The sequence below is a fragment of the Entelurus aequoreus genome, linkage group LG05 (genome assembly GCF_033978785.1).
Source record: "Entelurus aequoreus isolate RoL-2023_Sb linkage group LG05, RoL_Eaeq_v1.1, whole genome shotgun sequence".
In the NCBI taxonomy this organism is placed as follows: domain Eukaryota; kingdom Metazoa; phylum Chordata; class Actinopteri; order Syngnathiformes; family Syngnathidae; genus Entelurus; species Entelurus aequoreus.
In genome coordinates this window covers 72,156,787-72,181,267 of record NC_084735.1, presented here as the reverse complement: position 1 = coordinate 72,181,267, position 24,481 = coordinate 72,156,787, and the positions used below count along the sequence as shown (strand labels likewise).

The following is a 24,481-nucleotide window of genomic DNA, read 5'->3' as shown; positions in this document are numbered from 1 at the left end:
CTGTCTGTGCGTAATCTTTATCATCTTGTTTTGCCTTTAGGTTGTTGTAAATCACTTTCAGTTATTCCAAAAATTGACAAAAGCAAAGGCATAGTGCGGCAATTTGCAAACAAAACAAACACACTTGTTACGTGTCAACTGAGTCGACCTTCCTTCGTGACTTAAAGCTCAAAAGTTCATCTAGCGGCCTGGAGGGCATATGTAATGTATTTATACCCACGTTGTGCATCTGGATCTACATTGCCTGAGTCGTTTCTGCCTGTTATCGATCATGATCGTATGGCAGATTTCATTATTTGGTGGCAAACATCAAAAACATCTTGTTTGCATTGAAAGCGCAACACATTAGATAAACAACACAACGCGGCGGCTAACATGAACACGTGTTTACTCTGTTTTGTTGTTCTTTACAGGAGGCGGTGGAAATAGGAAAGGCAAGAGTAAAAAATGGAAGCAAATGCTGCAGTTTCCCCACATTAGTTTGTGTGAAGAGCTGCGACAATCCACAGGTAAGCCAGCAACATTTTACAGTACCATAATCAAACGCTAATTGCCACACTTTGACATACAAATCGCTAAATAAGTTATTATATAATACATTTTTTATGCGCCCTAGCTGAGTAAATGTCATTTTTTCACAGCAGCATACGCAGTATGTGTTTTACAAACAAATATTTTTATTAACAATAAACTAGATGCATGCACGATATGGGAAAATATAGTATGTGATTGATTGATTGATTGATTGATTGATTGATTGATTGATTGAAACTTTTATTAGTAAATTGCACAGTGAAGTACATATTCCGTACAATTGACCACTAAATGGTAACACCCGAATAAGTTTTTCAACTTGTTTAAGTCGGGGTCCACTTAAATTGATTCATGATACAGATATATACTATCAAATATATACTAACATCATAATACAGTCATCACACAAGATAATCATAAGAGTATATACATTTAATTATTTACAATATTTACATTATTTACAATCCGGGGTGTGGGATATTGGGGGGGGGGGGGGGGGTTAGGTTTGGTTGGTATCAACACTTCTGTCATCAACAATCAGCATCAACAATTGCATCATCAGAGAAATGGACATTGAAACAGTGTAGGTCTGACTTGGTAGGATATGTACAGCAATTAGTGGACATAGAGAGAGAGATATCAGAAAGCACAAGAAAAACATTTGATTATTAGCAATCCGGGGAGGGTGTTAGTTTAGGGTTGAAGTTGCCTGGAGGTGTACTTTTATTGCGGTTTTGAAGGAGGATAGAGATGCCCTTTCTTTTATACCTGTTGGGAGCGCATTCCACATTGATGTGGCATAGAAAGAGAATGAGTTAAGACCTTTGTTAGATCGGAATCTGGGTTTAACGTGGTTAGTGGAGCTCCCCCTGGTGTTGTGGTTATGGCGGTCATTTACGTTAAGGAAGTAGTTTGACATGTACTTCGGTATCAGGGAGGTGTAGCGGATTTTATAGACTAGGCTCAGTGCAAGTTGTTTTACTCTGTCCTCCACCCTGAGCCAGCCCACTTTGGAGAAGTGGGTAAGAGACTAGCTTGTTCTGGGGTGTTTGGAGTTTAGATTTGAGGGTTTTGGAGGTGCTAGGGTACCAGGAGGTGCATGCGTAATCGAAAAAGGGTTGAACGAGAGTTCCCGCCAGAATCCTCATGGTGCTTTTGTTGACCAGAGAGGAGGTTCTATAGAGAAATCTCGTTCGTTGGTTGACCTTTTTGATAACCTTGGTTGCCATTTTATCACAGGAAAGATTAGCCTCTAGAATGGAACCTAGGTAGGTGACCTCATCTTTCCTGGTGATAACAATGTCACCCACTTTTATAGTGAAATCATTGACTTTCTTAAGGTTGATGTGGGACCCAAACAGGATGCATTCCGTTTTACCCAAGTGTATGGATAGCTTGTTGTCAGCGAGCCAGGTGCAAGTTCTACAGAGTTCAGCACTGAGGATTTTCTCCACCTGTGACTTGTCCTTGCCCGATACCAGCAGGGCAGAGTCATCCGCAAACAAGAACAATTCACAGTCGCATGCCGATGACAAGTCGTTTATGTATATTAGGAACAGTAAAGGCCCTAATACACTGCCTTGGGGGACTCCACAGCTCACCGAGATGGGGGGGGGGGGGGGGACGACGACGACACTGTGCCGTTCACCTCTACCACCTGTTCCCTCCCCTCCAAGTAAGATTGCATCCAGCTCGATGAGGTTTTATTAAATCCGATTGCTCTGAGCTTATCTAACAGTATAGCGTGGTTAACGGTGTCAAAGGCCTTCTGAAGGTCCAGCATGACCATGCCGCAGTATTTGCCCGCGTCCACCTCATGTTTGATGTGGTCGGTCAGATAGAGAAGGCATGTGTCAGTGGAGTGGTTAATTCTGAAGCCGGATTGGAATTTGTACATGAGTTTATTAGTGGCAAGGTAACCATCGACCTGTTCATAAACTATTTTTTCCATTACTTTCGAAATGGAACTGAGAATAGAAACAGGTCGGTAGTTGCCAGGTTCCAATTTGCTTCCTTTTTTAAAGAGGGGAGTTACTCTTGCTATCTTAAAATCTTTTGGTACTTGGCCTTGTGAAATTGAGAGGTTTATTATGTGTGTGATGATTGGGGCAATGATGGAGGCAGAGTCCCTGAGAAATCTGGAGGGGATATTGTCAAGGCCGGTGGCCTTGTTTGGGTGGAGCGCGCTCAATTTTTTAAGCACCTCATCAGCTGAGACCATTTCTAATTTGAAATCGTTGTTGGATACTCCTAGCTTTCTGTAGAAGGCTTTAATGTGTTCTACACCAAAGCGACCAGAGTGGTGGGACAGTTTGTTGACAAGAGTTGCGGCTATGCTGGTGAAAAAGGTGTTAAGTCTGCTTGCTACAATTTTAACAAAGTAAATATAATACCGTACATATGTAAATATCATATACATTTATATGATTTACACACTTTAAAAACTTACAAAAATAGCGTTTGTAATGAAAGACATGTAGTGCATCTGGTAATAAAATATGACAGCACATAAAAAATAAAAATATTTTAAAAGTCTTAATCCTATTAAATAAGAAATAAATACATTTAACATATTCTCTAGGTTATTTTATTAGATTATTAATATTCAACATTTTATTTATTAATTTTACTAAAAAATACTTTATTTGAGCACGAAAAAACGCACATCAAAGTGCTAATAATTGAAAAAAAGAAATAAAACAATTGCATGTTATTGAAAAGTTGTTCTGTACTCTTTCTCCTAATGAAATGACTCAATGTAAACACTTTCCATACTGCCCTATTATCTTCTCTGGGGTAATATTGTAATGTAATTAGTGTCTCACAGTAAATCCATGCATCCCGTGGTCTCTCACTGCCCTGCACTTCGTGTCATTTCCAGTCTTATCCGTGGAAGTCTACGGCCCTGCTGTGTCTTTAATGGCCCCCGTCCAAACAAAGCGGCCTGTGTGTGTACTGTGTGTGTGTGAGCATGTACATTAATGCCACGGCGACAGTCCAAATAACGGATTAATAGTATAGCAGCATGCATAGGTCGGCGTCCCACACCATTTTCACCATTATTTCTGACTAAAACATTGTACTTTGATACATCTCTTGTATGGGATCCTATTTGGTTGCGTGGACTAAATATGGTAGCCAATGTGTAGGAAGAAGAAATTGTAGATGCTCAATGAGATACATTGTAGTCCACAAGCAAGACCGGCTCCTAGCATAAACACTCCCGGGTTGTTTAGGGCCACTCGGGGGACCACATGTGTAGGGCCTGGGCTTTTGTAAAGATTTGAAGATTTTTTTCTTGAATTTAAATTTGTCAGGTATCAAATTCAATGTCATAAAAGTGAAAATAAATTCAAACTTGCTCTCAAAGTTCAATAATAAGGTTATATGAATCAAATGTAGGAATGTGTCACACAACCTATACAAAAAACTAAAAATGGTTCATTTCTTTCTGGTAGTGGAAATTCCTGCATGGACCGCTAAACACAGACGTCATAACGTCTTCAAAGCTCACATTTATACATTCACACACAGCACCAACATTTGGGAACCAGGATGAGATGATAGAAGAATTGTAAAATATCTATTTGTGGCAGCATCTGACAAAGTTTTTTTTAAGTTTAACTTTTTTATCTCTTAGAAAATAATTGTGGTGTGTTCAAGGACCCTAAATTAAAGTTTGAAAGAGGGGCGTCACTAGTTTTTAAAGAAAGGTGAAGACTAACCCCACAGTAGATGCATTAATAATAATCGTCATCATAATAGTATGATAATTATGTATTATTATGATTATTATCATCCATTAGTGTAAGTTTCCTTACACTATGAACTTGTCATGTTTATAATATTTTTTTTAGTAAATAATAACAGTTTTTATGATTATTAAAACTCATATTCTGGCTACTTTACATTACATTTGTTGGAACTATTCTGAACTTTAAAAAAAATAAAACACCACCACATAATTTTGGGGGATTTATTAATATTTTAGGCAGCATTCAGCCCCCCAAAAGAGGCCTAATAACGCTTGATGCAAAACATTATTGATGAAACAAAGACCTGAGCGTGTATAAGTAAAATTCTTGTGGGGTTTCTGATCATTGAGTGCGCCATCTTCTGTGCTTCCGGATTATCGCGTTGGGAATACTGGCAAGTGTGTAGAACGCCCGATACAATGATCGATCGATGAGAGTGTATACATGCAAGACACAACATCACATAATCTAAATATGTTAATACCATGATTAAAAAGTCAAAACCTAATTATAGTTATTTTTATTTCGGTGTTTTAAAAACCTAGTTTCAACCAAATTAAGTCAATAATTATTTTTTAGTGCATGTAAATACACGGAGTGCGTGCATGTGAGGAAGTGATGTTACAGTAGGTTAAGAGTGGGCTGGAGGACTTCAAGGAGTCTATTAATATTATTAAATAAATATAATTACAAAATCTTGTTTAGGGCCAGGCAAAGCCTGTCCTTAATCGTGCAGTTACTTGTCTTTGTATTGGATCTCGTTAGGTTGTGCAGGTTATTAGGTACCTGGTGAGCTCATGATTCATATAAATTGACTCCACAACGTCAAATTAAGGACTGGGACAAGAGAACAAAAATGGTAGCAACGCTAGCATAGCTATGTCAGCTGGTGTGCTAACATTACACATTTTAACAGCAACATCATGCTAGGTTAGAATATTCACTGGAGAAAAACTAAATTACCAAATGTTTGTAGCTCACTGACTGATAGTTTAAGACTTTCTTGTAAGATGTGATTTAAAAAAAACAACTATCCTCCATGGGGCATAAAGTATACAGTAGACCGGATGGAGACATCTACTAGGGGCAGGTCAGAGGCGGTATCATGTCCAGGGGGAATGAGGTTTTCCCTTCATGACGCCATGGAATGCCGGAACTTTAAAAGCCATCGTTTGAGTGCCTCTTCTCTCAAACGTGCAGCAAGCAAGTGAGGGAGATGATCGATTTTTTTACGTTTCCTTGTTGTGACACATCCTTAAAAAGTAATTTTTGCACAATATGGGATCTTTAAAACATTACGTCACATTTGTGCAAATCTACGTTGTGACAAGACGCTTTGTCACCTCTGTTATGAAACAACTGTAACGTTCAAAACCTAGCAGTTAGTCAGCTTCCTCCCACTGCACCTAACCACAGATTTCCTCCGCTTAAGCGCCCGAGGCGCGTGCTCGGGACTTTGTTCATGAGTTAATGAATCTACTATTTTCTGATTCGAGGCTGCTTTGTTGACTTCTTATTGACCTCATAAATGGAGGCTTATCTGATGGCCGTGCTCAAGATGCAGAAGTGGTGTGAAAGGGCATCATCGCTGCCATCTACAGAAGTCAAAACGTTAGTCTTCTGTCTGTGGCCTCAAGCGGGCTTTGAGCAGGTTCTCTCTTTGTCGTTGTCAATGCAAATCGCCTTTCTATTTGAATGAGTCAAATGGCTCCTTCACGCTAAAAAACAAACCGAGACAGGAAGGAAGTTGTTATCGTCAAAGCCACACCTGATGTGAAACGCTGATGCAGAAGGGGAGTCGAACAATGAAAGGATGCAAAGCGAGAGGATTTGACATGTATCACTAAGGGGAGCTTTAAGCACTTTGTGTATGGTTGTTATTACGACATGGAGGAGTGTCTTGAGAAAGACATTCAGGAAACAGTCAACTTCCTTGTTTGTTAGCTTCTTTCCTTTGGTCACATCACCTCTGTTTCAAGTATACTGTAGGAAATCACACATCGGTTGTGGATTTAACTCTCCAGGTGTGAATAATTGAATATCACAAATTGAATCCCCTGGTATAACAATGCCACAGCCCACCTCTTTCTGCTCGGTGATGCACAGCATGTTCTTTACACGTTGTGTACATCACACCTCTTACTGAGCCATTGATCCACAAGCATCCACGACATGATGGAACCTTCCAAGAGACAGGGTACTAAGTTCATCATGAGGGGGCCATTGTGAAGAAGACCATCAGGTCCGGAGGGGGATAATGGCTTTGGAATTCAAACAAAGACCCTGCAAATTAACTGTCACGTTGTCTGACTGTATTGTATCGATTGTATCTGACTTTTAGTCCGGAACTGCTGCACACAAAATGGTAAAAACTGGTCAAAACATGCAACTCAATTGTGTTGCCTGTGCTTTTATTTTTCTGACAAATACACCACATGATGGTTATTAACACATTTGACAACGCAAGTTGAATTGACTCCTCACACACACCTATTGTAACTTTTCAATGTTTGGCCAAATCATCACAAAATTTAGTACACACCTTGAGGGCAGTGACAAGTGCATGCCCGTTAAATTTTTTCAGGGATAATTCATTGCCCATAAGTCATTGACCATTTGTATAATGCAGGGGTGTCAAAGTCAAGGCCCACGGGCCGGATCTGGCCCGCATACGAATAATCTATGGCCCCAGGGATGATATTTTAAAACAAGTTAGAAAGCAGGCCACAGCCGCCTACTGCTGGAATTTTCAAAATGGGGTGCCACAGTAAATTTTTGGGGTCCAACTTTTTTGTAACCGTTTTTAAAACAAATTATAAATGTATGCATTATCCTGTTATATCTCACATTATATTCTATATTGTGTTTTGGAAAAAAGGTTGTAATAAATGTTACTTAATTCATAAAAAAATTATACAAAAGGAAACACATTTTTATGCATATGTAAATGTATTCAGTTATAAACATTCATTCACTTTCTTTTTTCCTTCATGAATCTAAACTTTACCGCTGCCGGTATTTTTTTCTATATTTTTATTGTAATATTTTCAGAATGTGTTTGTTCTATTTTTGGTCAAAGTAAGACAAAGAAAACCATCTGAAGTTGTCTTTATTTTTTTAGTTTTTAATGCCATGATTTTAATAGTCCGGCCTGCGCGTGCACAGATTTTCCTCCATGCGGCCCCTGAGCTAAAATGAGTTTGACACTCCTGGTCTAATGCTATGATGATAAAAAACGTGAAGATATCTGCATTGCATTCTAAAGCATTCCGAGCACAACCCATGGGGGGCACCAAAATGTAATTTACACACGACTGCACAAAACGCATTTTGCAATCCTATAATTAGATGAAATTGTATCCATATGTAATGTGGCACGATTTACCAACAATTTCCCATCACTCCGATACAAGTCCAAATAATCTGATTCCAGCCATTGGAGGCATTGTGGTCTTTAGATCATGAGCAGCAATTCTTTTGACTCATTTTTTTTGGCTTTCCTGTCCTTGAACATTACCACTGGTCTGCCCATTGTTGAAAATATTTACACTCATTACTCACTGTACGAGGCTTTGACTGAGCGTCTTTGCTTTTTGTCCTCCCCCAGAGAAAGACTACAGCAGCCTGTGCGAGCGCCAACCCATTGGGCGCCTACTCTTCCGGGTGTTTTGCGAGACTCGACCTGAGCTGAGGCGCTGCGTCAAGTTTCTGGACGCTGTGGTAAAATTGGGGAAAAGTTGGGGAAAAGTTCCAAAGTCACTCTTTGTTAGCGGTTGGCCTTTAGGAAACAAAGATTCAAGTGTAAGTCTACTGAAGAAGTGGATCAGGTGATAGGAAGCCATAGTTTAACCACTAGATGTGGGAATCTCACAATTTTGGGGGGGATGTTAGTGTGCACATTTTAGATATAAAGTTAAAGTTAAAGTACCAGTGATTGTCACACACACACTAGGTGTGGTGAAATTAACCTCTGCATTCGACCCATCCCCTTGTTCACCCCCTGGGAGGTGAGGGGAGCAGTGAGCAGCAGCGGTGGCCGCGCCCAGGAAGTGCCAAGCAGGGAGGTAATGGGTCCCATTTTTATAGTCTTTGGTATGACTCGGCCGGGGTTTGAACTCACGAACTACCGATCTCAGGGTGGACACTCTAACCACAAGGCCACTGAGTAGGTTATATACTGTATATGGAAGATTAGATACATCAATCAATCAATCAATGTTTATTTATATAGCCCTAAATCACAAGTGTCTCAAAGGGCTGTACAAGCCACAACGACATCCTCGGTACAGAGCCCACATACGGGCAAGGAAAACTCACCCCAGTGGGACGTCAATGTGAATGACTATGAGAAACCTTGGAGAGGACCGCATATGTGGGTAACCCCGCCCCTCTAGGGGAGACCGAAAGCAATGGATGTCGAGTGGGTCTGACATAATATTGTGAAAGTCCAACACATCAGCGAAAGTCCAGTCCATAGTGGGGCCAGCAGGAACCATCCCGAGCAGAGACGGGTCAGCAGCGTAGAGATGTCCCCATCCGATGGACAGGCTAGCGGTCCACCCCGGGTTGGGGGCAGAGTAGAAAAGAAAAGAAAAGAAACGGCAGATCAACTGGTCTAAAAAGGGAGTCTATTTAAAGGCTAGAGTATACAAATGAGTTTTAAGATGAGACTTAAATGCTTCTACTGAGGTAGCATCTCTAACTTTTACCGACATATGACATATGTAGCTGCCATAAACTTGCAGCTTAAAGACGTGTGCCGTCTATCTACTACAATTTTACACTGCGGCGAGCATAGCTTGTCCTCTCCTCCCTCTTCCATGCTAACCCAGCTAACACGTAACAATAAAATAATTTTAGCTAATGGTTCTCCCATGGTTAGTTTAGAGAATGTTAGCATTCATTCTAGATCAGTTCAGTTATGTTGAGTTTAAGTTTATTTCAATCATGCATACGATACAATGTATTGCATCACATATTTCCAGTTGTTTCATTAGAGCACGTCTGAAAAGCAGTAGGAAGAAGCAGATCTTATTTAATCCTACCCCTTTTCATATCATAGCAATTTTATCCCATTTCCTTGTGGTCTGTAACAGAACAGTACATAAATAAATAATAATTAATTATTACTTTTAGTGTGAACAGTCTCTTAAACTTGATCATATTGGTGCTTTGTTTGCGCATACAAATGTTTTAAATTAGATTTTCCTCTAAGGTTATATATTATAGATCGACTGATTATTGGCGCCAATTTTTGGCTTTTTGACTTACCGGTATATCAATATCTGCTTTTTTTTTTTATTGGTATCAGCCTTTTTTTATAGACTAAAAATTACTCTTATTGTTAATTCTCCGATTCAGTCAAACTACGATGCGACATAGATGGATGGACATAAAGACGACAGAAAGGATATCTCTGCCAAAAATTCAAAGTTTGTGTAAATATCTTTATTAATAGGATGCTTATTATATAATAAAGAAGAGGAGCAGACAGCAGCTCACACATTCTCATACTTAGTGTAACAACCAGAAAGAAATGAGGTCAACAAGCTTGAAAAATGTCTCAACTATAAGCTACGTGATGGAGCCCAGAATTTTTTCCTCACGAGGAAACCTTAAAATGGATTCAATCCATGAACTGCTATAAAACTGAGTTAATGGTGAGTTATTGTAATGTAGCGAAGTCCCATATTTTTACCGTCTTTCCCAGAAGATGTCCCATACTTTGAAATGCAAATGTTGATGTTCCTCTGACCCGCAGCATTAAACACATGTAACAAAGGTGTTTGTGAAATCCCCTGATGTATTTTGATGGTAAATTAACCACAACACTAGCACCGCATAAAACATTATGCCACTACGGGTCCGACGTTTCCTAAAAAATAAAGTTAAAAAACCAACTTAAAGCCTTGTTCAACTGTTTACTGACGTATACCGGTACTATTTATGTTGAAATAACTTTTACTGCAAATGAATATCAGCTCTAAATATCGGTTATCGGCCTCCTTGACTACTTATAATCAGTATAGGTCCTAAAAAAACATATCGGTCAATTTCTCAGGCATTTTAGAACCCTCACTATTACTTTATTTAACATATGTAATAAATGAATATTTGGATATTTGTTCATTGAGTCACAATTGTCCACGTTGTGATTTTTATGCATCAGAAAATCGATAATTTTTCCCAGCTCTATTAACCATTTTGTTTAATATGCTTCAAAAGGACAAAACGTTTTTTTAGCCTTATTACGTTTTTAAAAAAAAAATATACTCCCACCAGTGGCCATGCTGTTTTCCTTTGCTTAATACTGTAGCGGTATCTGTACGGGTGACCGTTTTAAAATCTTTTGTGCGTAAGTAATCCATCCCGACTCTAGAAAACTTACAGCATACAATTCGTTAGTTACACCTGCACTTTAAATGAGCTTGACGGTGTGTTGTAGTTCACAGTGACTGTATCACACTGTATGGAATATCGTGGCCCCCTAATGTAGCCAAACAAAGCAACAAAATGATCAGTAACACTCCTGCAAAATGATGCAATCCAGTTCTACACCACTTTAAACACAGACAATAATAAACGTAGAACTTAGAACTATGTTGAATTGAATCTCATTAGAATTTGCAGGTGTACCTAATGTTGTGACCAACATCATTGTACAGTTTGTAATGTGTTCCCAAAAGGTAAAAAAATAAATTGAACGAAAACTAGACGTTTCTACCACAATAAATCGTGCAAATCCAAATAGTCCGTTGCAGACACTCACAAATATTAACACAAAACACATTTTATAGAGAATAATTATGATTTTACTTCCAGAAAATGATGTGAGACACATCTAAATGATGAACAAAATGGCTTATTGAACATGTAACATCGATTTTACCTTTCCAGCCATCCATTTTCTACCGCTTGTGGGGGTGCTGGAGCCTATCTCAGCTGCATTCGGGCGGAAGCCGGAGTACACCCTCGACAAGTCGCCACCTCATCACAGGGCCAACACAGATAGACAGACACACATTCACACACTAGGGCCAATTTAGTGTTGCCAATCAACCTATCCCCAGGTGCATGTCTTTGGATGTGGCCGGTGAACCCGTACGGAACCCACGCAGTCGCGGGGAGAACATGCAAACTCCACACAGAATGATCCCGAACCCAGGACTTTCGTATTGTGAGGCACATGCACTAACCCCTGTTCCCACAGTGCTGCTTTATTGGAGTGAATTTGTTACATGGAGTGTTTGGCCGCACAATAACCGAGACAGTGTACGAAAACCGGGGCAGACACCGAATTACACAAAAAGTGGCTCATACTGAAAACAAAGTGTAATAGTCATTTAACATATGATGAAAAATAGGAACAGAATTGTAAAATTGACCAAAGTCAATATATTGATTTATATCTATGAAATTGATATCCATGATGCGATGAGTGGCGGCAGCATCCATCCGACATAAGGCTCCAGTCTGACTGGCCGGTTTTACGGCTCTCAGCTCGCATTAAAAACTCTTCGACCCCGTGACCGCTTCCTGTGTCTCTCAGGGGGCTCCGCTGAGAAAACGAGAGCAAGAGAGCAAGATGGAGAATTGAACCGTCTTTGTCATCACTTAGTGTTTGTTTTGAGGCACTAGCTGCAAGAGAAAGCACTTTGGACATTTACAGACAGACTTGGCTTTTACGGCCGCTGCGAGGGAAATGGAGGGGACGGCGCACAAGCGGATGCAATCGGTTCATTAATCAAGCAAGAACCTGGCCTGTTTTCTACGTTGAATGGCATATTTTTGCATACTGCCACCTGCTGGCTATAAAGTTAAGCCAGTAGAGCTGTCAACCTTACACAACTTTTTTTTATACCCACTTTCTTTTTCCACTTTCTATCCCTCTGGAAAATGGCTTGAATTAAAATATTTTAGCTCTATCGAGTATGACCTCCTAAAACAGGGATATTAAACTAAATTATTTTAGGGGCTGCATTTCTAGAAAGCTACGGACCCGGGGGCCGGACTTCTTCCTTCATTGTTAATCTTATTTTGTATATTCTTGAGAAGCAACATCCTCTGCAGTAATTTGATTTTGGTCTATTTATACTGTCAGAGTTACAGGAGCACTCTGCAAAAAAATCATCTCTGTGACAGCACTGAGTGTAGTGTTTTTAGGAATAAGCTACAAAAAGGTGAGCCTCTCACAAGTTTTTGGAACTGAACTCTCGGGCCACCAGTTAAATAGCCTAAATGATGAAAAAGAGAGGACTTAAAATGGCACCTTGAGAAATACCACTAGTATGACTAAACAAGTTAAACAAATGACTACTGACTGCATCTGAACTCGCTACAGCAACACCTAAGTTATATAAATCACATTACGAAAAATAAACGTAACTGCCTAAAAAGAGAGGGCTTTCGTAAATCACAGGTTTGGTCCCAGTGTTCTATGCTTAAAGTTAAAATGTCAATGCAAGGATTTGTCAATGTGCATACAGTGGTCCGAGTTTTTTTTTACAACAGGAGCACTCTAGTGTTTTTAGGAGTTTGCTGCAAAAATGTTTGTTTTCAACTGAACTCGGAGGCCAGTTTGGTGATGGGGGCCACCAGTTGAATAGGTCTGTCCTAAATGCACAAGTCTAAAGAAGATATGTCCTTCACTTAGACTTAGCATTAGACAAACTTTAATGATCCACAAGGGAAATTGTTCAAAAATAGTTTACGAACAGAAAGCCAACTGTTTTGGGTCAGAATTTGAATTCACATATTGTGTCCCCCCGCAGGCCGAGTACGAGGTGACGCCAGATGAGAAGAGGAGGGAATGCGGGGAGGAACTAATTGATGTATTCTTCGATCCAAAGGTTCTCCAAATTCACTCTACTCCCCTCTATTCTGTTATTACTTTCTCTTATTTGCCCTCGTTTGACCCTAATGCAACCAGACTGCAGCATTAGAAAAGTGACATTAATGCGTCAATCTGCACCATAGTATCATTGGTTCTTCCCTCACAACCGCAGTCTACAATGCCTTTACATTCAACACACAAACAGGAACACTTATTACTGTATTTTTATGTCTCCTAATGTGAACTTCCAAGTATGCAGTTGTTTGCTGTCACAATTGAGCAGCTTTTTTTTGCAACACAGGGAGAGGACCACTTGCCAGAGGTGGAGGAGACCATGAAGACTCAGTGCGCCGAGCGGCTGCATCAAGAGGCGTGCAAAGAGCTCTACAAAGACTGTACCAAGTAGGTTGGCAATCTCAACAGCGTTAACGCCTGTTGTTGTATTTAGGGCACCTGAATGATGCACATTTTTGGTGCCTTATCTTGTAGATTGATCCACGACTTCCTGAGCATGGCGCCCTTCGCGGACTACCTCGACAGCATGTACTACAACAGGTTCCTACAGTGGAAATGGCTGGAGAGGTGATATTTTTTTATCCCTTCCTTAAAAGCTCCTTTTATATCAGAAATATAAACTGAAAACACTACATATGGGATTTACCATTTGTGTAAGACCCTTTCACACGGTCTGTTAAAGCCAGAATTTTTCCATCCTAACTTTTGTATAAGCAAAATCAACCCAGTTATTTTCCTGCCTTTGGAGGTAGTTTCAGAGCCATAACAGAGGTGCAACACTGCCTTTGTGTAAGGTTTAACATCCAGCATTAAATTCTCCAGACATAAATCAGTCTGTCAAGTATTTTATACGTCACGTCACGCATCAAATTATGTGATTGCTAAATGCTGAGTCACTGTGTAAAAGCACACACAGGTGCAGCAATATCTCGCTTTCATAGATTCTGAATAAAAAGGTACAGGCAAATACATACCAGATCTGCAGTTACAGCTTTGATACTGCAATTTTGTAGAATTTCTGTGTGAAAGAAACCAAGACAGAGTCCAGTGAACTTGGATATTGTCAGAGCTTTGTGTGATTTCACACAGCAACATATGTTAAACTAGACCTTTGATGGTTTTAAACTACATTTAAAACACTTCCTTGTGGTCTAGACAATATGTTTTGGTGAAAATGATGGGTAAATTTTTTTCCACAGTCACTTTTTAAACCTGTTTTTTGAGTCTGTCTGCAAGATGTTCGCTCTTGGAGGCATTCCCAGATTGCAAATGAAACCACACCCCACCCTCTCCAAAGTTATCATAATAATGCTGTTAGTTTTTCTAGTTACGATTTATCTAATGAATTACTTTCATGTACGTTACAACTCTGTTATTGATACGTTTGATGTAATGTGGCATGCTACTTCTTGGTGCAGACAAGAAAACTTTAGAATCCCAGCAAATTCACTTCAGAGTGTAGCTCTTTACTAGTACAAGTACACACACGTGCACACTCTAATACTACTACTACTACGGGGGAATAATGAACATTCAATAAAGTGACAATCATCAACAATAATATTCTTACAATACCCAATTTGTGGACAAGGAGAGACACAGCTATTGATGCACGTTTAATCGCTTCATTCATTATCAGTAAAAAACATTCCACCAGCGCTGCTGTCAACAATCTCCTTTCAGTTCGCAGACTAGTGATGTACGGATCGATACTGAAATATCGATACCGCTGATACCAGACCTATATGCTCTAATTTCGATTATCAAATCAAAATATCAATACTTATGATACTTAAGTTATTTGAGATAATGTATATCATTAACAAGAACAGTGTTACGTAACTAAATGAATGAGATGTTGTCAAAATATAATCCGATTGGCGGGAACTACTTTTTTTTCCATAGAGGTAAGTATGTAATGCACAAACGGAGTAGCACACTGTGTTGTGCTCCGTCATTCAGTCTGTCATTTGTTTGTTTAAGAAAATTACTAGCAAATAAAATAAGTCATTAAGTATTATAAAACAGCAAATGTATGTTTCCTTTTATTGTAGGCTATTTGGAGACACTACATACAGAGTTGATTATAAATAAGATAACGCATTCTTTGCAGAGTTACGTCGTTTCTCCCTCTGAATTTATATGGTTTGAAGATGATTCCCCAAGAGCAGAAACACTTGAAATACAGTACAGTAAATTTTACCAGACACATTTGGTATATTTGCACAAAGTATCGGATCGGTATCGCAGAAACGAGCCTAAATTTTACTTGGTATTATATATAGTACTTCTGATTCTCTATGGGATTGGAAAGAAAATCAGTGGTTTTACACATCACTACCGCAGACTACCAATACTGAGCTAAAACAGTCAATGAGCGCACCCTCGCTAATGTCACGATTCACTTGGCAACAGGCGCTGCCTTTTAAAGGCACACACTCACACACTCTTCTCTCATGAAACATCTCAACTGAATACACCAGATATATGAAAGTAAAAAAAAGTAACACATTAATTACTCTTACTGGTATTTTTTTGTACATGTATCAAGAGTAATTATGTTAGTAATCCAATTACTTTTTGAGGAAAGTAATGAGTAACTATAATTAATTACTTTTTTAAACTAACTTTCCTAACTGGTCATCAGTAATCCATGATGACGTCTGTGCAAATTGCAGAGTCCATGCATGGCTCTACGTGATGTCATGTTTTCACCAAAAAAACCAAAAACAAGGTGTGGTTATAGCCTGAAGATGAGTTGCATAACAACATCGGGAAATCGGGACCTGATACAACATTAGTTGACGGTAATTATGAGGTAGCAGGTGGTAAAACAGGCCTGTTGGGACATGTAGTTTAAATTTGACCCTGAGAGCTACCTCAATGTACTGCATTACAAAATACAGCAATAAATTAGTGGGCTGTTCGCTTACTGAAATGTAATGAATTCTCAGTGTTCAGTGTTCTTTGGAACGTGTTAGTAGTTTTTGCGGGCTGGTAACAGAAAAACATATATGCTTTTTACTTAAAATGGCAAGTTTTAGATATGGTTATGTATCTCTGAGCTGCAGGCTATGTAACAAATGACTTCTGCCTTTTTCTCTCGCTATGTGTCCACCAGGCAACCAGTGACAAAGAACACATTCAGACAGTACAGAGTTTTAGGAAAAGGGGGATTTGGAGAGGTGAGTAATTATAAGATAATAGCTGCATGAGTTAATAAAAAGGGTGCAATTCTGTATACATTATTATGTTGAGATGTACCATATATGTTGGATTATATTATGCCTTGAAGTAATATATATTTTTATGCATAGAGCTGCAGGACACATTGGAATGAAAATTAACACAAAATTGCCCTTTAATAAGAACAAAATAGCTTTTTGTTCAGAATGTTTAAAAATAGGTATTACGTATTTTAGATTTTTTTATGAATACAATAATTTGTTATAAATGTGGTTATTATCAATACATTTGATTATACTCACTAATTTGTTTATGACTAATATTTGTTATTAGTAATTTAATAATAATTACAGTATACTGATGTTTTTTGAACAAAAACAATATGTTGTTGCATCATTTTAAAGTTACTATTAATATTTTTAGAGTGATAGGAAACATGCACATCATTTCTTTTTCCAGTATTATTTATAGAAATTAAAGTTGTATTTTTCTATTTATTAAAATGTGTTTTATTACATTACCATCTTCAATTGCTTTTTTATTTCATTCTGTTAATGTATTTGCTTAACCAAATATGTGTTTTGTTGTTTTATTAATCAAAACTCACATTTATTCGCAATATAAGACATAAAACATTTTCTTTTTGAACAAATACAACTATTCTGTGGTGTTTTTTGCATGTTTGGGCTCTGACAAAGAGTCTTAAGTTTGCTCACAATGTTTTACTTTTGAATGCGTTTTCTGTGCATTTGATGTCCAAGTGCAGGGTTATGAGAAAAATTGATAAAAGACACATTATTGACAGCACAGTGTATTTTTAGCTTGCAGTTGTCTATTAATTAACCGCCTGTGGCTTGACACACACATAGAATATATACTCCTGCTACAGCATGTGCTGTTAATAGTGAATGTAAATATGTGTCGGGATGTTATTTTAGGCTATAGATCCAATTATTCTTTTCTCCTCCTCTGCTTTGTCCCACAGGTGTGTGCGTGTCAGGTACGGGCCACAGGTAAAATGTACGCCTGTAAGAAGCTGGAAAAAAAGAGGATCAAGAAGCGCAAAGGAGAGTCCATGGCGCTCAATGAGAAGCAGATTTTGGAGAAAGTCAACAGCAGATTTGTGGTAAGCAAATTAAAACAGATACACCAAAGTGATGGTGACAGAAGCTAAAAGGATGTAACATTTCATCCGGCAAACAAATTAAAGATGTATCTATCTAAAGATAACACATTGGAGGGTCCATGTTAAATTGAAGTCATTCACATAAACACATTTCATAGCACATCCAGATAATCTAAATTCAAAAATTATTTGAAAAAACTCATGCGTAAAAGGGCAACAGTTGATCGGGCATGTATTGGTCAAACAGATTTCTATTAGCTGCTCAACGTGACACCCTGTAGCAGTTTGCCTAAGGCACACAGCTGCTAGTATGGATTCATTTTCAATACGTTTCTTTGTCTTTGGGAATTTTAGGGTTGTATATTAGGCTTTCATGACCCACATGATGAGCCATCCCCTGCCTTAAGGGATGCTTTTTATATGCTCACACATACAAGTTATATTAAATTATGTATAAGAGATTAATTTTTGTTAGCTCCAACCAAGCACACAAGTGATATGAACATGATAAATATGTTGCTCATAACTTCAGGAAACCCCCGGTCTTTGTTGTTTTTGCTGCTCCCTCTGTGTATTGAAAGAAGAACCCCTTCGGGTTATGGTAGCGTGCATTGCTACTCTTCTGCTCTCACTGCCTCAATTTGGTCAAATTCAAACGAGAGTGAAAACTTTGCTGCTTTGAATGCATTAGTCGGAAAAAGACACACTAGCGATGTGGACGACTGTGTCACCTTGTTGACACAATGGATGAGGAGATGCTGTTCTGAAGGTCCAAAATGAAAAAAATCATGTTTAAGTCATAGCCTGGTACAGTTTGAACTCTGATCTGACACGGGAGCGGGAGAAGCAGAGGAGTGTTTATTAGAAGTGTATGTGCCAGCTGGCCAGCGGAGTTGTTGCTGCATTAATGTTGCTTGCTGCAAGTAGTAAAAATATAAGGGAGTCGTTCTGCAAGGCAAAACTGTCGTCTTTTCCGCGGTTTTCCAGCACTTTGGAAATGTATTACATCGAATAGAAAGATTTACTAGGTGTGTGATAGGCTGTACTAAAGTATCTTGGTGTTTTTAAGCACAGCTGTGATAAGGTCATGGATGTCTTTTGACATCGAGTTGCCTATGTTTGTCATTAGACACCTCCTTCATGCAAAAATTATCAGTATTTTCCAGATGTATGTCTTCTGAATAAAGTACTGTGTCATTAAATTTATTTGATAGTTAATGCATTGAATAAAAAAACCCACACATTTTCAGAGCATTAGCCATAGACTCATTGTCATTAATGATGCTTCCTTGTACTTTAAGAGAGTCATTCTTTTGGTGTTTTACTTACTTGGATTAGTTAGGCCATTTATATGTTGCCAAAGTTTAGAGCTACTTCCCTTAGACTCTTCAATGTTTTTAGTTATGTAATTAGTTTTGCTTCCTAATAACTGACTAATAACTTGATTTCTGAGGCCAGTATAGGCCAAATTATTAATTGTATTTTTGTTTTTAGGGAGTTTTCAAGTGCCTTATCACCTTTTTTCATTGTTTGCCATATGTCATTGTTAAATCATGGGAGAGAGTAGTTTTTTGCTGTCTTTATCCAGGTCTTTGTGTACTTTTTAATTAACTCATTAAATGTGGTTAGAAATGTATTTGCGCCTATACTTATGTCAGACTTTTTTGTAACAATGTTCAAGTTTATTTGATTTACTTCTCCTTCAAAATCAGGCACCAGCCAGCAGAGGTGCCAGTCCAGGTAGCTGCTGTGGCTGTAGCACAGTGCTTAAAACAGGTTCAGGATTTTTCTTGTCTGTTCCCCGTGGTTCTCAGGGTTCATGGCCAGGTTTTGTGTTCGGTGTTAACGCCGTCTTTGGCGGATCTCGGCGAATTGCCATCTAAAACAGCATTGTGTGAACGCCCCTTAACGGCCTTTAAAACTGAGCCTCTAATGGACTATTTTCACAAAAATTTTAGGCTAAGTCAAAATAAATGAATCCCCTTCATACATTACAATGTTTTCTATGTCCGCCAAAACCTGCTGATTTCCTCTTTCACCTAATCAAAGACCTCATTCAGTGGCACTTTTTGCCAAAGTGTTTTCATTTTGACAAGAATGTTTTATTTGTACATGATCACAAGAACAAGGTGTCTGAATTTATACTTTAGTTGCTGCCCCATGATTGTAGTGTATATTGTTCTTTATAAACATTGTGACAAACGTTTCCTTTCATGAAACCCTAGCCAATTTTTAACTTGTTTTTCTGTATTATTTTATTTTTTATTTTTTTAATCATTTATAAACATCTTACTACATTTTAGAAGAACAACATTTTTCGGAACTACAGTACTGCCCAGTATTACAACGCTTTTAAAATGTAGACCAAATACCACAGTTATGTAAATGATTATACTTATATAACGCTTTTCTACCTTTAAGGTACTCTCTAAGCTCTTTGACACTTTTACTACATTCGCCTAGAGATGACGTGGCATCAGAAGCAACTGGGGGTTCAGCCTCTTGCTCAAGGATACTTCGACATAGTCACAGGGGGACTGAGGATCGAACCCGCAACCAAGGCCAAAATCAGGGCTCGAATTTAACCACGGCAAACGCGGCAATTGCTGCGACTGCCCTTGTCTCTTGCCGTAATGCCCTAAAAAAATGACCAGCATCCACGGCAACAACATGCCGTGACCGACCTCAACTTTCTACTTGTTAATGGTCTAGGGATGTAACGATAAACGGTATAATGATAAACCGCGGTAAATTTCCAGACGGTTAGTTATACCATTTAAATTTTTAATTACCGAAAAACCGTCATTCATTAATGCATTTTAGGCAACTGCTTACTTTCCGAATACTGAAACGCCGTTCGGCTCGGGAAACATGGCGGCAACTTCATGGACTTCGCTTTGAAAATGTTCTCTCCGAGCTAACAGCGCAGATCGCTTCGTTTCACTTCATTTCAATCGTTTCTACTTCCGTGGAGTGTCGGTGTACGTTCAAGAGCGCAATGCTGTTGGAGGAGAAAAATATTTGATGTTGCAGTTTAATTTTGAACGTGCTGCTAACGTCCTGCCGTCAGCTGCTGGGACTGACTTAGCATGCAGCAGGCGATGTGTCGGGAACGTTGCCACAACTTGTTAATAAAGTATTTAGTTTGTTTACTGGGATGCTCACTTGTCCTTCATTTAACTGCTAACTTTGTTAGTGTTCCAATAACATCATTACCAGCTAAAATGTTATGTCATTTCATCGAATTGAAAGCTGGCTGAGTTGTCGGAGAGGCACAAAGATTGTGTGTTAGACGTGAGAGGTGTCACTCCTCTTTATTTTTGTTGGCCAAACTGTTGCACTGAAGTACATGGTTGTTGTTGAAGAACAAAGCTTTGTTTATTTGACTTTATCTTCATTAGCCAAACTGCTTTGTGTTTTATATTGATATTAAAAAGTAAACACCATGTTTTTTACATTACTTGTGTTTTTCTCATTCCACAAAGTAATTCTTTTAATAACCATTCATGTGACATAGCATTTTGTTAATGTTTTATGGTGTATAATTAATTCCTATATGACCGATTTCTGCTCAAACTCTCAATGGATCTGTCCCGATACAGCATGTACATACATTAGTACAGGGGTCACCAACCTTTTTGAAACCAAGAGCTACTTCTTGGGTACTGATTAATGCGAAGGGCTACCAGTTTGATACACACTTAAATAAATTGCCAGAAATAGCCAATTTGCTCAATTTACCTTTAACTCTATGTTATTATTAATAATTAATGATATTTACACTTAATTGAACGGTTTAAAAGAGGAGAAAACAAGAAAAAAATGACTATTACATTTTGAAACATAGTTTATCTTCAATTTCGACTCTTTAAAATTCAAAATTCAACCGAAAAAAAAGAAGAGAAAAACTAGCTAATTCGGATCTTTTTGAAAAAATTAAAAAAATAATTTATGGAACATCATTAGTAATTTTTCCTGATTAAGATTAATTTTAGAATTTTGATGACATGTTTTAAATAGGTTAAAATCCAATCTACACTTTGTTAGAATATATAACAAATCGTCGAAAAAACAGAAGCTAAAATGAAGAATTAAATTAAAATGTATTCATTATTCTTTACAATAATAAAAAAAAATTACTTGAACATTGATTTAAATTGTCAGGAAAGAAGAGGAAATAATTTAAAAGGTAAAAAGGTATATGTGTTTAAAAATCCTAAAATCATTTTTAAGGTTGTATTTTTTCTCTAAAATTGTCTTTCTGAAAGTTATAAGAAGCAAAGTAAAAAAATTAATGAATTTATTTATTTAACCTACTCAGTGGCCTAGTGGTTAGAGTGTCCGCCCTGAGATCGGTAGGTCGTGAGTTCAAACCCCGGCCGAGTCATACCAAAGACTATAAAAATGGAACCCATCACCTCCCTGCTTGGCACTCAGCATCAAGGGTTGGAATTGGGGGTTAAATCACCAAAAATGATTCCCCGGCGCGGCACCGCTGCTGCCCGCTGCTCCCCTCACCTCCCAGGGGGTGAACAAGGGGATGGGTCAAATGCAGAGGACAAATTTCACCACACCTAGTGTGTGTGTGACAATCATTGGTACTTTAACTTAACTTAACTTAAGTGAAGACCAAGTCTTTAAAATATTTTCTTGGATTTTCAAATTCTATTTGAGTTTTGTCTCTCTTAGAATTAAAAATGTCGAGCAAAGCGAGACCAGCTTGCTAGTAAATAAATAAAATTAAAAAAATAGAGGCAGCTCACTGGTAAGTGCTGCTATTTGAGCTATTTTTAGAACAGGCCAGCGGGCGACTCATCTGGTCCTTACGGGCGACTTGGTGCCCGTGGGCACCGCGTTGGTGACTCCTGCATTAGTACATGTAAATGTGTGTGCATAACTTTAAAAATACAGATAAAGGCATCATGTAATAAAAAATCTGACACGCTGATACTATTCATGAACAAAAACACAAATATTTGTCTTTAAATATATAGATCTAGAATCTAGAGCATTTTTTATGACATATTACAAATTACACCCCAACACTGTTTTACCAAACAATGAATAATCATGATTAATAATCGTGATTTCAATATTGATAAAAAATAATTGTATTATTTTGCCCTTTATTGTGCAGTCCTATGTGTAAGACTTGACCTCATATATGAACACTATTTTTTTATCTATATGGACAAAAAGTGCAGTTACGTCTTGTGTCAAAAGGGTTCCATCTTGCGAATATTTCACATTTATTTATAGTATTATTTAGTTTCTGCCATATTACTTTGTTTATAATGCTTGTGTTGCTTTCATATATGCACATTCAACTTTCTACTTGAGGTACATATACACATTTTGAATGTGTTGTTTGTGTTTAAAAAAAAAAAAAAACTTGGTTAAAGGATTTTAATATATGGTAGGTAGTTTTTGAAAATTTTGAGTACATTTAAAATTACCACGATAATAATGATAACCGTGATAAGTGACATCTCTAATATATATATATATATATATATATATATATATATATATATATATATATATATATATATATATATATATATACATATATATATATATATATATATATATATATATATATATATATATGTGGCGAAGTTGGTAGAGTGGCTGTGCCAGCAATCGGAGTGTTGCTGGTTACTGGGGTTCAATTCCCACCTTCTACCTTCCTAGTCACGTCCGTTGTGTCCTTGGGCAAGACACTTCACCCTTTGTAGCGCCTTGCATGGCAGCTCCCGCCATCAGTGTGTGAATGTGTGTGTGAATGGGTAAATGTGGAAATACTGTCAAAGCGCTTTGAGTACCTTGAAGGTAGAAAAGCGCTATACAAGTACAACCCATTTATCATTTATTATATATATATATATATATATATATATTGCCTTGACCTTAAAAAAGTAAAAATTCGAGGCCTGCAACCTCTCTACCACCTGATCCATGCTGCCCGAAAGTCACCTTTTCATTAATCTCAACTTTTTTTCTGAACTAGTTTTGTTGTGTATTTTAATATAATTTAATCATATTTGATTATTATTCATGCTTATTTTACAACAGTTTAGAAAGACTACATGATTGGGAACTTTAGCACTTGCCTAGGCAACACAGCAAACATTTGTTGTCAGTCAAAATTTGTGGTCCATGCACCCATGATGACATCTAACAGGTTGTTCGACAGACGTAGCCATTATTATACACTTCATTTTGCAATTTTACCACTATAAAATAAGAAATTATGTCCTCTGTCCAGGTAAGCTTAGCCTACGCCTACGAGACCAAAGACACTCTCTGTCTCGTGTTGACTCTCATGAACGGAGGTGACCTCAAGTTTCACATCTACCACATGGGCGAGGCGGGCTTCGACGAAAAAAGAGCGGTTTTCTATTCAGCCGAGATCTGTTGCGGCCTGGAGGACCTGCACAGGGAACATATCGTCTACAGGTGGGAATGTAGCTCCCTCGTAGCTCCCTCACAGACAGATGTTTTGTCCCTTACATGTCTTTTAGGCTTTTCTTTCTTTCTTTTTTTGACAAACAGAGATCTCAAACCAGAAAACATCCTGCTGGACGACCATGGTTAGTAAAGCTTTTACTGTTTAGGAAGGTGACATTACATTAAATCTAAGGTTTGCTGTAGTTTGGACTATTAAAGAAGAGTTATAATAATAATAATATGAAGAAGAATTTGGACTGTCAATAATAACAAGTTAACTCATGTGATGAATTATCGCATTATAAAAGAATATATGCAGATAAATCACACAATTTATTTTGACCGTACATGCTCCTTCACCTTATAGGTAGCGAGGGTTGCTGCACGGTCAGTGATTAGGTCAATGCACATGCCAGTGCAATGATGAGTGAGGAGACTCTGACTGTTGTGCTCGCTGGCAGATTTCACTTAAAAAAATACCCCTAGAGGGACTTTAGCCGAAACTGTTAGCAAGTTTTGAGCAAATAAATTTAGTGCATTCCAGTAAAACATAAATTAAAAAAAGACGTTCCTGTATGACAT

At 38.0% G+C, this 24,481-nt stretch overlaps 1 protein-coding gene across 1 annotated transcript in view; it reads left to right on the top strand.

Moving 5' to 3' along the window:
- Positions 1 to 24,481, top strand: part of grk6 (G protein-coupled receptor kinase 6) — a 38,444-nt gene that overhangs the window by 6,105 nt on the left and 7,858 nt on the right. The window contains exons 2-10 of the mRNA XM_062048856.1: positions 414 to 509; positions 7,897 to 8,009; positions 13,061 to 13,138; positions 13,424 to 13,524; positions 13,612 to 13,704; positions 16,259 to 16,322; positions 17,309 to 17,449; positions 23,718 to 23,908; positions 24,005 to 24,042. Coding sequence (XP_061904840.1) covers positions 414 to 509; positions 7,897 to 8,009; positions 13,061 to 13,138; positions 13,424 to 13,524; positions 13,612 to 13,704; positions 16,259 to 16,322; positions 17,309 to 17,449; positions 23,718 to 23,908; positions 24,005 to 24,042 — 915 coding nt within the window. The remainder of the gene's footprint in view (positions 1 to 413; positions 510 to 7,896; positions 8,010 to 13,060; positions 13,139 to 13,423; positions 13,525 to 13,611; positions 13,705 to 16,258; positions 16,323 to 17,308; positions 17,450 to 23,717; positions 23,909 to 24,004; positions 24,043 to 24,481) is intronic.